The 15,618-nt window shown below is 36.5% G+C and overlaps 1 protein-coding gene across 1 annotated transcript in view; it reads right to left on the reverse strand.

Annotated features, from left to right (window-relative positions):
• Nucleotides 1-2,325: 2,325 nt before the first annotated feature.
• Nucleotides 2,326-15,618, reverse strand: part of LOC120543324 (integumentary mucin B.1-like) — a 58,918-nt gene continuing 45,625 nt past the window's right edge. Inside the window, exon 9 of the mRNA XM_039776360.1 lies at nt 2,326-2,523. Coding sequence (XP_039632294.1) covers nt 2,326-2,523 — 198 coding nt within the window. The remainder of the gene's footprint in view (nt 2,524-15,618) is intronic.

Genomic DNA, 15,618 nt, shown 5'->3' on the forward strand with positions numbered 1-15,618 from the left:
GGTACCTTTAGCCACATAGTTGGTCTTTCAGAAAGAGTTTGCTTTAGACAGTATTTCAAGTAGGAAATTAAGATTTCTAGTATTTTGTAAAAGAAATTTTACTTGAAACTGTCTGCCTTTCTAACTTGGATGTTCTGGCTTCATTTGTACCACCTCATTTAAATTAGTGATGAGATCATGTAAAATTTTAACTTTTTGTTTTGAATTTTACATGTAAGAAGTTTTATTTTCTGAATCAAATATTGACACAAGATGTTTAATGATCAGCTATTTGAACCTATCTGATTAAAGGAAGCTATTCTGTGATCCTTTTCAGACTTGTCATTGAGAACCCAGCTGCTCACAAGGTAATGTTCCACCAGTTGGTTTAAATACAGGACCTCCATCTTTGAATTTATTTGTTTTTATTGTATTTGATGACAAGAATTTTCCCAAACACATTGGTTCCCAAACTTGATCTCATGTGAATGCAGGTTTTTGTTCCAACCAGAGTCACAATCAGTGATAATAACTGATCTCATTTAATTATCTGTTCTTTTTTCTGTTCTTTTATTCTACACCTAGAAATGCACAACAGTTCCTCATAAGAAATTAAGATTTCTAGCATTTAAAAATGTTTTAATCTTAATACATTTTCAAGACTTTCAGTTATACTCAGTTGTACTAACCCTGCCTTTACAGGCTAGAAACTGCAATGCAGGTCATTCAGCATGGAATTGGTCTAAATAGTGATTTCTCTGTAGGAAAGTGGTTTTACAATAATATTCTTTGACCTCTTAATTCGGAATCAGAGTGGACTCATCACTATGTATGTTAAGACAGTGTACAGCAATGATCTGCAAAGCTAAAAATAGAGTGTGAGTTTATATATCACAAGGCTGGAGTCAAGGGAGGTTATGCTTAAGTTATACTGTATATAGTCTAGAGAAAACAGCAGATTCCTTACTTTCAATTAAATTCTGCAACAAGAGCACACAGGCACAGTTTTTAAGGGCAAATTTCTGACAAATATTAGACATTTTTTCTTCAGTCAAAGAACTCTTAGGACTTTAAAAATATTTTCAAATGTTTGGAATGCTTTAGAGTGTGCTTTTATTTTCAGCTTTTGTTTTTTGTAAATACGTTGTACACATATTTTCTTTGTAATTAATTCAGTTAATATAACTGTCTGGACTTTATTCTTCAGTGTTGTATGTCTCTGTTGGAGGAGGTGGGTAGATTTGACCAGGCTGAGTACTGCCCTGGCTTCCCCATTTAAAATACATAAATCAATGTGTAAGCACTGTGAATATTGGTGCCATAGGGTCACTAAAACAGTACTGTGGCATGTGCAATGAAAATGTTTACAAGAACTTTAAAAGATATCTCAGTGATCCATCCATCCATCCACTTATGATCTTGAAATTAATTACTGAAGTTCATGGTTAATTTGAGGACATGTGCCTAATCAAAGAATTGAGGAGTCAGATCAGGGAAAAATACCATGAGGGGAGGGCCTGCAAACTTAACAAAATGGATAACCCAGCTGGGAATCAAACCTTTGTTCAGGCAATACATTTACAGGTTTTAATGATATGAGGTAAGAGTACTACATTGGTAAAATAAAAATCAAACCCAATGAGTATGCATGTTTTACATTAAGAAGAAGGTTTTGAATGTCATACAAGTGTTTCATGCTCAAATATATTTTGATTAAATAATTACATTTACAGATCTATAGACAATTGTAAAATATTGAGAAATACAAAGGTACCTGTATAATGTTTCAAGTACACAAACAACATTAAGTCACGATAAAGACTTAAGAGTGGAGTGACCAGCTAAGGAATGTGCACAGGCTTGTTATCAAGCTCAAGTTATGGCAATGAGATGACAGTAAATAATTAAAAATATAAAGAGATTGCTCTTGTGGCCTACAGTCTGGAAAATTCACATTTTAGTTTTTAAATTACTAACAGATCCTAAAATCAACTTTGCAGTGGAAATATTTTATTGAAAGGTGAACTCGAAACAGATCAGTTGATTTAGTATTTTTTTAAGCTGTACAAGCATAGATTACCTAGAAATACATTTGTAAACACAGGGGTATAATGACTCAATAGTCTACTTCATTACAATATACAGACATGTTAAGTAAAGAAGTTAGACTTGAACTTGTTCAATAGAGTATCAGAAAACTCAGCAAAACTTTAAATCAGAGAAAGTACTATGAGGTAAGATAACCTTCAACTAAAATTAGAAATTTAGTACAACAATATAAAAGTTGAGTTTTTCTGTGAGATGGACTGAGCATCCATCCAATGAGGCTCATTTCATACTGATTTATTAGTTGCAGCTTTGGCAGTTGCAGGTTTGGGGTACATTGCTTGAGTAGGATTTTGCTTTGCCATTTTTACAATTGAGAGTGAAAGACATAGGTGAGACTTTGCCCTTCTTGCAGCAAGAGCATTGACTTTCCCATTTGCACTGTGGAGTGAAGATCTGAGAAGATGAACACAAGCCGGAACAACTGGGAATCTGGACCTGAGAGAGAAGAGTAATATGTCTTTGATATACTGCATGCATATGATTACACAGGTTTATCTTTAACGGTCAACTGCATGATGACCGGTCATTATGACTAAAAACTTTTTCTATATAGGAAGGAGGCACTAGAGGGACAGGTGGGTTTGGATACATTCTGATTTTGCAAATTCAGGATTCATTTACAGTGCTTTAGCAGCCAAAGATTCTAATATGTGGGCTTTAAAATCATTTCCTGGAAGGGCTACAGTGCCTGCATTCCTTCATTTCTCCCAATGTTGTAAATTCCCAATGTCAATCCTTCCAATCATTTAATTATTATTGTCTAATGTGTGCTAATAGTGCTGCAATTAAACTCAATTAAACTTAATACACATTTCAAGATAATATCTATCATGGCTATATTTTTTAGTTTTGTAAGTAGTTTGGTAAAATTATTTTCATACAGAGGACATGAATTATCTCTAAAATTGACAGCAGAGGCAGTGTACACCAGGCTGTACAGTGCAGAGAGTGTGTTATATTGATATACTGTTATATAAGACAGCAAATTACCTGAGCAGAACATTGTCCCTTCTGAACTGTGACTGTGCTGTAAACCACATTGCAGTCATTCTTCTTTTTCACTGAAACAAGTTAAATAATACAGAAATGATTAAATGCTAAAATTGTTTGAATTTAAAATATGCAGTGGATATCTTTAAACAATCATGGCACCAAATATATGGTGCAGTATAAAAAATAAGTGAAAAAACATAGGCCAAGTTCAAGTCTTAGATTAGGATACTTACCACACTTAAGGTTCGGACAACATTGACCAGGAACATTTACAGTAACCAGCTCTTGTGTGCTGCTGCATGTAGGCACTGAACTACATTTACACTTGGAACCTAAGGAACAAGAAATAAACATGTTTCTCTTTTCTGTTAAACGTTTCAAAAAATAATTAAACATAATGTTTTGTGTTAATAGAGCGGCACAAACAATGCATCTCTACTATGGCAAAGTCAAGATTTCCAAAAGAATAAATGGAACATTGCAAGAAAAATATCACTGCTTAGAAGAACCCAAACACAAATCTCAACCCTTTTGTAACAGATGTTGTACTCTGCTGTGCAGACTTCTGAAATTTGGAATTTGTATTTTGGTAAAACTGTTGAATGCCTGAGATGTTTTTATTGAGATTATAGCTGTTATTTAACCTAAAACACCTACAGTAAGTCTCTGTTACAATAAATATTGAACTGAAGTTTTAGAAGGATTGACTATGCACAACAAGTTGTATTCCGTTTTTTCGATGACATGGTGGTGCAGTGGGTAGTACTGGTACCTCAAAGATTCAGTAACCCCAGTTTGCATGCAGTGCCCAGATGTTTATCCATGTGGATTTATTCTGGCTGTGTCTATGTAGGTATCCCAGGGTTTCTTCCCATATTTCAAAAGATGTGCAGGTTATATTAGTTGATGATTTTAAGTTGGCTTTATTGGAGTGTTTCTTTGTTACCCCTGTGACCTGAGGTTAAAATAAGGTCACTGTACCTTAAGTATGTCATAAAAGATGACTACTGGAGGTTGGTGTAAGGAAAGGCTTTCATCCTTAAAAGGTTTTGAGACAAGATACAAAAATGTGAGTTACAAAGCATTGGTGAAGAACAACCAATAGTACGCTTCCGGCACCCCACGTGCCTATACAATACAGAAATTTAGGGAATCCGGTTGAAGGGAGTAACCCAATTTATGGGAGGTCTAGACCTGATTAATAAGAGGCAGTCAGAGGAAGAGAGTATAAGGATTGTGACTTGAAATATAGGGAGTGTCATGGGAAAATCCTTTGAATTGGTAAATGGGCTGAACAGAAATAAAGGAGACATATGCTGTATACAGGAATTGAGATGAAAGTAAAGGTGTAAAAATGATGAATGAGAACACTAGAAGGTACATATTTTTCTGGTGGGTGCAGTTAAAGCTATGTTCTGGTGTAGAGTACAAAGATGGGCAAACATATTGGTTGAGGTGAACAGGGGAATTATTGTTTTGTACTTTTAAGGTGCTTGTTGGTCAATGATAACATGATCGTGTTGGAAACAGTAATAAAGAGAAAGATGAGTTTTGACACTTTAATAGAGGGACTGAGTGACATATAATAGCAGTGGTGAGGTAGTAGGGTATTTAGGCATTCGTAGATCTGGAGAAGGCTTTTGACAGGGAGATGCAATAAGTGGTGAGGTGAACATTGAAAAGATTAAGTATGATTAAGTAACTGCTAAATTTCTACAGTAATATCAATGTTTTAGAAAGCAAGAAAGGTTGTCAGGACTGAAATAGTAGAAATTTTTAGGTAAAGCTATTCCTGTACTAGGGGTCCATTGCTATTTTGTGATAATAATTGAGTAAACCGAGGTCATTGTAGTACCTGTAGCTGGAAAAAAGCAAAATGTCCTCAAAAGGACAATTGAAAAAGATGACCAGGGAATGATCCAAGGTAAATGTGCAGAAGAATGGTAAAAAAAGCAAAATCTCCAAAAAGAGTTCTATTGGACAACACACCAAAATTAATACACAAAACCAAAACAGAAGTTGGAAGAACAAAATGTAAGGTCTGAGCCAAATTATCAAGTAAATGTTAATATGCTATGTTAATACATTACATGTTTTATTACTGGGAAGATTTTCCTTGGGCTTCAAATAACTGAATCGCACCCAGTGAGCCTGGGATAGGCGCCAGCTCCTAGCAGAAATTAACTGGATAAACTGTTTAGAAAATGGATAGTGGGTTGGACAGACAATGAAGCCATGTTCATAACAATTAGAAAATGTATAAGAAGCCTTAGTTTCTTTATTAGGACTGTATATGGCTCTTTATTAAAGAGTTAATAATCTGACCAAATAACTTGGTTGTGACACTACAAGGTAAAATGTTTGCATCTGACAATTGATTGGTCACATTTTTGCACTGTTGAAGCATAAAAAAATTATGTACTTTTATTTCTCAACTAATTCCACAATGAGATAAAAGTGGCAGTAATGAAAGGAGTTTTTTGACTTGAAATTGTGGTGAGATTCTCATAGTTTATTATGTTGGGCCATGCTGGACTTTTTAATTAACATCTGTGATACCTGCAGACTTGTGCCAAAATTCAACCATGGAATAACAATGCAACTAATCAATAACAAAATTCAATCAATCAATATTGATGATATTGATTAGTTGTTTAAGTCCTACTAAATAGCACTGTCATCTTTTGTCATAGGCCCAGTTAAGCCAACATAACAAGGGTCATGTAAGTACCAACCAGGAAGGAGAGGTCTCTATGAAATATTCAAAATGGCATTGTGACACAAAAAAAGGAATAAAATAAATGTAATAAACAATATTGTCATAAACTAATAGACATAATTAGCCTGTACAATCCATACAGTGATGACAAGAGAAGTGCCTAAAGAACTACAATGAGAGCTCTTGTGCTTAGATAAAATCTCATATTAATTGTAAATGTGAAACAGAATTTATGTAGAAGATGTGAAGTGGAACACTAACTTGGCAGTGAAAGGCTAAAGGTAAATCCAGGAAAGAATAAGATGAAAACTGGAAATGAAGGAGCAAGAAGGAAGGGTGTGCGGCTTGTGCAGTAAAAGTGTTGGGAGAAACTCACTCCATCGCACAGATAACCAGAAGCGGGTGCATACAAGATGGAAACATATGCAGATGGTGTGTGTGAGGTTTGTAGAAAGTCAGCAAGAAGGATACAAAATACAGATGTAGCAAATTTAAATTTAGATATCAGTAATGGAGTTGAGCGGGTTAGAAAATGGATGGATGGTAATGGAGTTGTTTTGAAGAATGTAGGAAAGTTAGCCACTTAGGTAACACTGAGTAAAGATGGAAGTGAAGGCACAACAGTGAAAGCATGGGTGGAGTCAGAGGAGAATGGAAGAAATTGCAGTAGCTGTCCCACTTTATGACTTCTAAAGGAGCCTCACTGACACTTAAGGCAAATGCTTATGAAAACTGTGTAATTGACTGTTCAACCAGGGAGGTGGACTGTGTAGTGTAGCAATTGGTCTCTGTCTGGTAGGACAGATTAACGGGGCACCACGAGATGGTTTGTTACATGCTCCCTACCAGTTAGGTGGAAAGTAGTGAGCTGCTAGGACAGGGTAACCAGACAATGATATGCATGTTTGTTCAGGAAATTGTAACAAGGGTCAATATCAAATATCAGAGAAACTGTTGCCAAAACTGAAATGCTAAACCATGCACACTGTCAAAAGTACAGTAACCAGATGCCAACAACCATAAGATATTCTGTCACCAAACCTAGATACAAAACTATTAACAAAGACAAAAGGAGAATAACAACGAGATAAAAACCAAAAGACATTCACTAAAGTATGCACACACACAATTAATTAGTTTAAGGTTTGTATTCATAATCTGAGATGCTGCACCGAATGAAGCCCAGGGTTTCAAAACATAGCATCAGTGACATGGCACATTGTGCCTCTGGAAGTCAAGAAACAGTGAATAGCAGCCTGACAACAGAGTCATTACATGTCAAAGCTTAAAATAACAACCAAAATAGTGATGTGGCAAACTCAAAAAATAATAATAATAAAATCCTAATTACTTGCAGCTAAATTACTACAAACACTGCTATATTAACATTCTGCAATGTTTAAATGCTCCAGAAACACAATAGGGCAGCAAAAAAATGTACCAATCTTTCTCAAATCACAAGAGTGAGAATTAGTATATTCTACATGAGTGAGATCTGGATGATGAAGACAGAACGTGATGCAAAGCTGTAAAGAACTGAAATGAGAATGATCAGATGAATATGTGAAGTTTCATAGACTGAGAGGAAGATTAATGTTGATGTACAATAAGAGAAAGTCTTAGTGAGGAAGTGATTGTTTCTGTTCTGGTGGTTTTGGCATGTGTAGAAAATAGAAGATCATGACTGAGTGGAGCAGTGCATCAAGGTGGAGATGGAGGCAGAAGAACATGTGGTGATGGTATGATATGATATGAATATTATATCTGTCTTCCCAAAATATGCCAGTGACCATGGACAATAGAGAAAGCAGATTTGCTGGTGAAGAAGCTACCCTTGCTAAACCCAGAAAATGCCATTTAAACAGCTAATGATTAGTGTTTTTTTTTTAAAGGATTGCTTATGGTTATATATGTGTAGCACATATTGAAAGGGTAAATTTATTAATGAAACACTTTCATTTTCTGAACTTCTCCTCACAGTATGAATTCTTGGGATGCAATCCATTAACTCGGCACATATTTAGACTGCTTCTTGAGAGGAAAAACATGAAAAACAAACCGGAAAGGTATTTTAATCTGATCTTGTAGCAGCACAATCACAGCTTTTCTGTTAATAATAACAAATAGTGTAAAGTTTGAACAAATCCATGTAAAGAAAATACAGGCCTTGCTTGAGACACCTCAGAGAATTTCCCCTCTTCTTAGGGTAGCCATTTTCTAAACAGGATGTCAATATGTTTCATTTTACCTACTTTATACCATAGTGAAAATGGGAATTCTAACATTCTTTAATACATTAATGTAGGAACCCTCTCCATTTATCATCCCCTTTCATCATGAGTTGGGTTTTGAAGAATTTAAAACAGAGAAATACTCACGACAGCTCAGTTTAGGGCAGCATGGGTTAAAGGGGTTTGGTTCGCTTGTGATATAGTCACCAGGTCCACATGTTTTACTTGGGCATACAATACCAGTGCAAGGATTCTGAGAGAAAAATAATCACACAGTCAAACAAGGTAAAACATTGTAATTCCTAAAGAAAACAATCTAGTGTAAGAAGACATGAACAAGTAGGCCAAAGAGTTTAGCCAAACATAGATGAGTAAATATTTGTGGAGGGAAAGTGCAGGCTGGTACAGTACAGTAGTTAAGTGAAATACTGGAAGGATAATGCTGAATATTATGCTCCAAAGGTGACAACTGCAAAAATGTCCTGAATGGTATTTTTTTTTATTCTCTTAACAAGTACAGAATTTTTGAATACTAAATTACCTTAGTGACATGTGTTGGAGTAGCTGAGCTTTGAGAAGTTGGGTGGTTTGTTGTAGTCCCATGAACTGATGCTGCATAAAATTCAAAAATAAAAAAAATTAGAGAAGCACACAACTGCACACTCAGTATTATGATTCAAAAGAAGCTAAACTAGAAATTAAATGTTAAGAAATGCTGCCACCATACAAACTTATGATAAGGGCCTGTATCATGCTGGATTTTCACCCTGTGTTTAACACTTGTTGAAATGTGTTAACAACTATTCTCCCAGTCAAGCACATTGCTATATTTCATTTTCTTACAAAGGAACAGAAGATGTTCAAGAACTAGGTCAACAATCTGTCTCATTTTCAATTACAAACAAAAACATGAGAACAATACCAAACCTTCACACAGTTAAGATTTCTCCATTTTCTTTTCGATTCAGATGTTTCTACTCTCTTTGCAGTTCAATAAAAAATACTTCATTCTCTCCAGTTCTTGTGGGTGCTGATAAAGATGGTGATCCTCATTTTACACAATTTCCTGTCCAAATAATATTGTTCATTTATGAATGGAACTGTCAGATTGAGAGACTGAAGATGGCCAACTCTCCATCTATAATATAAGAAAACTAGCTTCTTTCTCCTTTGGTTACTTTCTTCCATTCCATGACATTAAAACATTTCTACTAGAACTGTTTCTTCTCCTTGCGATTTAAAGTATTTGCTCAGGAAATAGCTTGTATTGCTTTACCAGGAAAGGGTCATTACCCACAAAGTCTTACTTTCACAAGGAATGCAGCCTATCTCCACTGAATGAGTCCTCACAAACAAATTAGTGCTTCTACTAATCTGCTTTATATCTTGCCTTTTAATCTGGTCTGATGCAACCACAGGGGTTATTCAATATGAGGCATTGACAGTGCAAATGTAAGACTCCCTTGGTTTTATCTCTATTCTCTATTTACTTATATAATCTATAACTCACATGTTCAAAGATTTTCCATTCTTGTGATATGTGTCCAGTTTTGTTGGAAGATAGGTGGTTATACTAAGCTCATCAAAGAAGTGGAACTTAACAATAAGGTTTTAAACAAGGAAGTAATAGATGTCTCAACAGAAAACTTACGGCAAGTATAAACAGGACAGCAATCTTTGTTGGGGTCAAACATGGGGGCAGCAAGACTACTTGAACAGGGTGGAGGTAAAGGACATTGTGAAAGTGGTGGACACTCTGAAAAGGTAAATTAATAGAATATAGTTAGAATGAGTCCTATGTAATGAAAGAGTGTAAGAAATCATTAGATGACAGCAATAAAATTTTATGCTCATTATGTCCATCATGCAGTTTTTCTGTCACCATTCATCAGTCTGTCTGTTTTTCCATTTTTTAACCCAGACTCATTAAGTGTGAGACTGTAATGGATTGCTATAATCCCCAGAGAACCACTCGAGAAAATAATGCGAAAATACCTCCCAGCAGTCATCCCAGCCCATTCTGAAGTCTGGCACCTCAACAAAATTAGGCTTGGACACTTAAAACAATTTAACTCATTATACAAACATTCTTATCTTGGTCTCATCCGCCTGGCTTCATGACAATGTGATCTTTGGTACAACTTACTGTAGTTATTAGCTTTGGGCTGTGAAAATACATTACTCGAGTTGGCTAAAACAAGTTTTTTTTTTCTCAGGGTTGCATGGATTCATCTTTGTGATACGAGAGGGAGCTTAAAAATCCAAGTGGATCCAGAATCAGAGGTATAATAACATCCCCATTTGCTCTTCATATGATAACATTCAGGGTGAGACCCAGGTTATACTTGAGACTGCCTTGAGTCCTCAGGATAAGACAATAGAGTAAATCTAGCCTGTGGCATTTTGCCACTGCAGCCTTCAAAAGGACAAGAATATTAAATATGCTGGTGCCGGTATAAATTTCAATTCTCCAAGGCGCTGTGTCCTTATAGGACAGCGTTTCTCAACCTTTAAGTATTTGCGACCCAAGTTTTCATAACAGTTTTAATCGCCCCCTAACGTTTTTTTGAAACCCTAATAAAATTTATTCCTATATATTTTGCTGCAGATACACCGCTACAAGTTTAAAATATCCATACGAATTGCGAAATTACGCCACATATGGCAACATTCATGCCCCAAAGTTTGAGAACCGCTGTTGTAGGATATTCAGGCTTGGATAATGATCAAATATGATATATACATTTGGCTAGAAATACATGTGCTAACATTTAATTCATTTCAGTCCACTGTCAGAGTTCAGTAAAAAATGTGGGCTTAGTAACTGACTGACAAACTTACCACAAGCACTTATGTTACAGCAATGAGAGGAATCCAGTTTGATGATTGTGTTGGCACCAGTCATAGTGCAGGGTTGAACTGGTTTACATCTGCTCATGTTACAAGGAGGCTGCACAAAACATCAAAACACAAAATGAGTTATTTCAGTACTGTTCCTGAATCATAAGTGGGTGGAAATTGAACAACAAGTTCTGACTTCACTGTAATGGCTTGAGCTTCATCTCACCAGGCAAAACAATGCATATTATTTGACTCTTATAATAAAATTCTTGGAGTTTCTTGACCACCAACTAATTCTGAAAGAGGTGCATCATGTTCAAAATATGAGTTTTGAAGACTCACAGATCTACCTTTTCCCAGATATCAGTTCATTTACAATGCAGCACAGGGAGACCATGGTGCCATTTGCTCAAAAGTGTACGCTGTTGGATTTCAGCCTTGTTTACCCTATATTGTTAAATCAAAAATAAGGCTGGGATCAGCACAGTACTTATTTGATTCACACTTGGAAGCACTTGCTGTAATGGACAACTTTGTTACAACTGGTATTTTCACACTCTGACCATCTCTTTATTTTCAGATGCACTGTTTATATTCAGCACAAGTTTGATTTAGTTCAGGTGAAACTTATTGGTGTACTTCAGGTTAGTGACTTACCAAAGAACATTAAAATTGCCTAGAATTCACTTCTGAGTTTTATATTCTTTATGTTATGTTGGTGCTATGCTTTCTACATTCACTGGTGTTAAAGTTTAAAGTGGATGGAAATTAAATAGATATGATTTGCTGGAAATCCCTGATTTATCAAGCATTTGGGGTCATTTTTAAATTTAAATCGCTTGTAATTCGAGCTCCAAATTAGAATCATTGCTGTTATTGAACTATCTGGAGTATAAACACATGTTTGGTCTCTTTCTAAAGGTAACATTCTCTAGTTTCACCCTTAGGTCAGAATCACTGTAGGTGTGACTGATCAAAAGTTATGCAATCAGAACTCACAAAAAACGATTTTTGTTCTTTTTGTGAAAACTGGGAAAGGGAGAGACGGTGGATTGGATTTTTTTCTACCTTATGGTTGTTTGATAATTTATCTCATGTTATTTTGTCTTTATGTAATAAACATTTTACCAAAAAAAAAGTGGGTGGAAACTAAATAAGATGTGTCATAGTTTTTACTAATATAGAGTTTAATGTTTATCTTAATTTTCAAAAGGTCCCACATGAGATGCTGAGCATAAAACTAAAAGAAGTGTGGATTCAAGGCATATTGTTCAGATAGGTGAAAAAGTGGCACAAATACAGGGAGCAAAGGGTTATGGTACAAGGAACCTCATTAGAATAGGGTGATATTAAAAGCAGTACTTTTCTGGGCGTAGGTCCTGGGACCACTGCTATTTTTAATATATATAATTGATATAAAAGGAATATAAATAACAAGCTGCTTAAGTACATATACAGATGATATTAAACTAGGTGGAATGACAGTGAATCTAGAATCAGCTCAATCGTTACAGAGGGACACGGTCAGCATGCAGTCTTGGGTATATTTGTAGAAATCAAATTGAATGGGTAAGTAAAGGTAAAGCATTGTAAATGGAAAGCAGAGAAACTAGATTTGAATACACAACGGGACATCAGAAAGTTTACTGTACCCATTATGAAAAGGACCTTAGCGGACTTGACACTAATACCATCCAGCTACAAACAGCTCCAACTCACTTATTTTAATTTTTATTACTCCAAGCATTAAAGCAAGCATTTGTAATGAATTACTTATTTTAATTTGGCACTTTAACTTTGGGCTAGAAATTTAAATTACTATGTGTATTTGTTTTTACACTTCTGTTCATCCCTTTCTGTACTGTACAGTTCTAAATTCGCCATGTCCTACACTCCCTGCACCTCATTCCCTAGTTCAACATATCCTTGGCAAACCTGCTCATACACCTCCTCAATACAAGGTGCCCCTCTGTTTCAGATCTAAGCCATCATAGTAGAAAAGTTCACATCTGTTCCAGAAGCCCCTTCTATGTTACTACATTAGAAGGTTAAACAATGGGTCTAATCTCTTCTATTTTGCCTGGATTTCTGCATGAAACAGGTAGAACAAAAAAACACCTACTGTAGGAAAGTACTGGCCTGCAAAGAAATTGTTTATCATGTTTGGAAACAAAGAACATTGATAAGGACAGGAGAAGATGGAACGTTACTATGGTCACCCTATGTGCCTTATGGGATGAAGTGGACTACACTAAACTAAGATTACATTTTGTCTTACTCCAAGATTAACGCCACTATTAAAAATTCTAATCTCCTTGATCTTACAAGGACATGCGCATGGCACAGGCAGAACTTTGGAAAAGACTACCTTGTCAGCACTGCTCCTCAGCTTTATGAGAACCTGCTTCACAACGAGTTACAACACTTTAAAAGCTTACATTGTAAAAAAACACTAACAGTAAAACTGTAAAAATGAAATGCAGATCATTTAATAGGTACAAGCTTAAAGAAAGTAGCCAATTAACGATGATAAAGCATCAATTTATATTTTAAATCAAATATTAAAATTATTTAAAGCTTACCTTGCTACTTTGATGTGTGGCAGTTGTTGGTCTGGTTGTGGAAGCCTGACCTTGTGTTGTACTTGGTTTAGTAGTTTGTCCAGGTGTTGAAGTCTGACCTTCTGTTGTAAATGTTGTTGTCTCCACCTCTGTCTTGCTTGGTAAAGTTGTGTGAAAAAATGTTGTTTCACTTTCACCAGAACCTCCATCAGTAGATGGTTCAAATGTTGTAGTATGCTCTGTAATGATACTAGTTGCAGGGCTTGATTCAGTTGTGGAAGTAACATGTGTTTCAGTAGTTTGTCCAGGTATGGTAGTCTGACCTTCTGTTGTACCGGATTTGCTTGTTTGTCCAGTTGTGGTAGTCTGACCTTTTGTTGTGCCTGGTTTAGTTGTTTGTCCAGGAGTTGAACTTGGGCTGACTGGTGTAGTATACAGAGATGTTTGTCCAGGTATGGTAGTCTGAACTTCTGTTGTACCAGGTTTGCTTGTTTGTCTAGTTGTGGTTGTCTGACCTTCTGTTGTGCTTGGTTTAGTTGTTTGTCCAGGTGTTGAACTTGGACCGACTGGTGTAGTATATGGAGTTGTTTGTCCAGGTATGGTAGTCTGACCTTCTGTTGTAAATGTTGTTGTCTCCAACTCTGTCTTGATTGGTAAAGTTGTGGGAAAAAATGTTGTTTCATTTTCACCAGAACCTCCATCAGTAGATGGTTCAAATGTTGTAATATGCTTTGTAATGGTACTAGCTGCAGTACTTGATCCTGATGGTTTTTTAAATTCAGTGGTATGTATCACAGTCATTCCTGGTCGGTCTGTGTTTATAGTTGTCATTTCACTTTCACCAGAGCTTTCATATGTTGTACTGGGCGGTGCAGTGGTAATCCTTACACTGCTTGTTCCCAAGATTGGTGTTGTTGATATTTCCGGACCACTGGTGGGCACTTCGAATAAAAAAAAAGAATAATTTAGTTTCACAATGAGTGCTCCGTATCCCCTTAGTTATTCTGCACTTAAATGCTTTTATGAAGGCTTTCTTAAATGTCAAATATTTCTCAGAGAGTAAGCTATTTGACAAATAATTGTTTTCTCACCTCAGTAGTGTTGTAGCAATCATTATTTGGGTTTCATATGAAATTTCTCAGTCTCTTTTCCACTGCTTACTAAATTATTCACTATATTATAAATTCTGTTTGAATTTTTAGTTCCTTCTACCTTCTTACACTAAATTTATTAAGTAAAGCATTTTTGGTTAGTTTCAGTACCTAATTGTCCTGAGGTTTACCACTTTGAGGAGTTTTCATGTTTTGTCCTTGCTACAATAACTCCCTTTTGATCGGAGATGTTTTAATTAGCAGCACTACACTGGTTTACTGTGAATATTTAATGGGAATATTTGTACCATCCAGAGTTAATTCCTGCTTTGTGTATGCTGATATTGGAATATCGCAGTTAGGAGACCTGGGTTTGCTTCCTGGGTCCTCCCTGCGTGGAGTTTACGTGTTCTCCCCATGTCTGCGTGGGTTTCCTCCGGGCACTCCGGTTTCCTCCCACAGTCCAAAGACATGCCGGTTCGGTGGATTGGCGATTCTAAATTGGCCCTAGTGTGTGCTTGGTGTGTGGGTGTGTTTGTGTGTGTCCTGCGGTGGGTTGGCACCCTGCCCAGGATTGGTTCCTGCCTTGTGCCCTGTGTTGGCTGGGATTGGCTCCAGCAGACCCCCGTGACCCTGTGTTCGGATTCAGCGGGTTGGAAAATGGATGGATGGATGGAATTGGTTCCTGCAAGTAAGGAAGAGCTCCAAAACGCGCTGAACAAAACATGCATTATATAATTGAGAAGGCAGCGAAACAATAAGAAGCGAGCGACTGACATATACAACCATATTCATGACTGCTGCTACTTCGGAAACAAAGCATGGTGTACGTTAAAATTGCACGTGAAGGGCTGTGCTTATGCAAATTCCGAGAGACTGTGTTTGTGGGGGATTGACAGTTAAGGCAGGTGGGGGAGTGACGTCATCATCTCCCCTCCCATTCACCTCATTTGGTGAAGGACTGTGCTTATCCAGACGAAGATGAGATGGTCAGGGTAGTGTTTGGCACAAACTAAGCGAAACTGTGAGAGAAACATTTAAGTGCCGAGTCTTAGCTGACATTACATACAGCCGTGAACATCATACGAGATGGC

The sequence above is a fragment of the Polypterus senegalus genome, chromosome 13, assembly GCF_016835505.1.
Source record: "Polypterus senegalus isolate Bchr_013 chromosome 13, ASM1683550v1, whole genome shotgun sequence".
Taxonomy (NCBI): Eukaryota; Metazoa; Chordata; class Cladistia; order Polypteriformes; family Polypteridae; genus Polypterus; species Polypterus senegalus.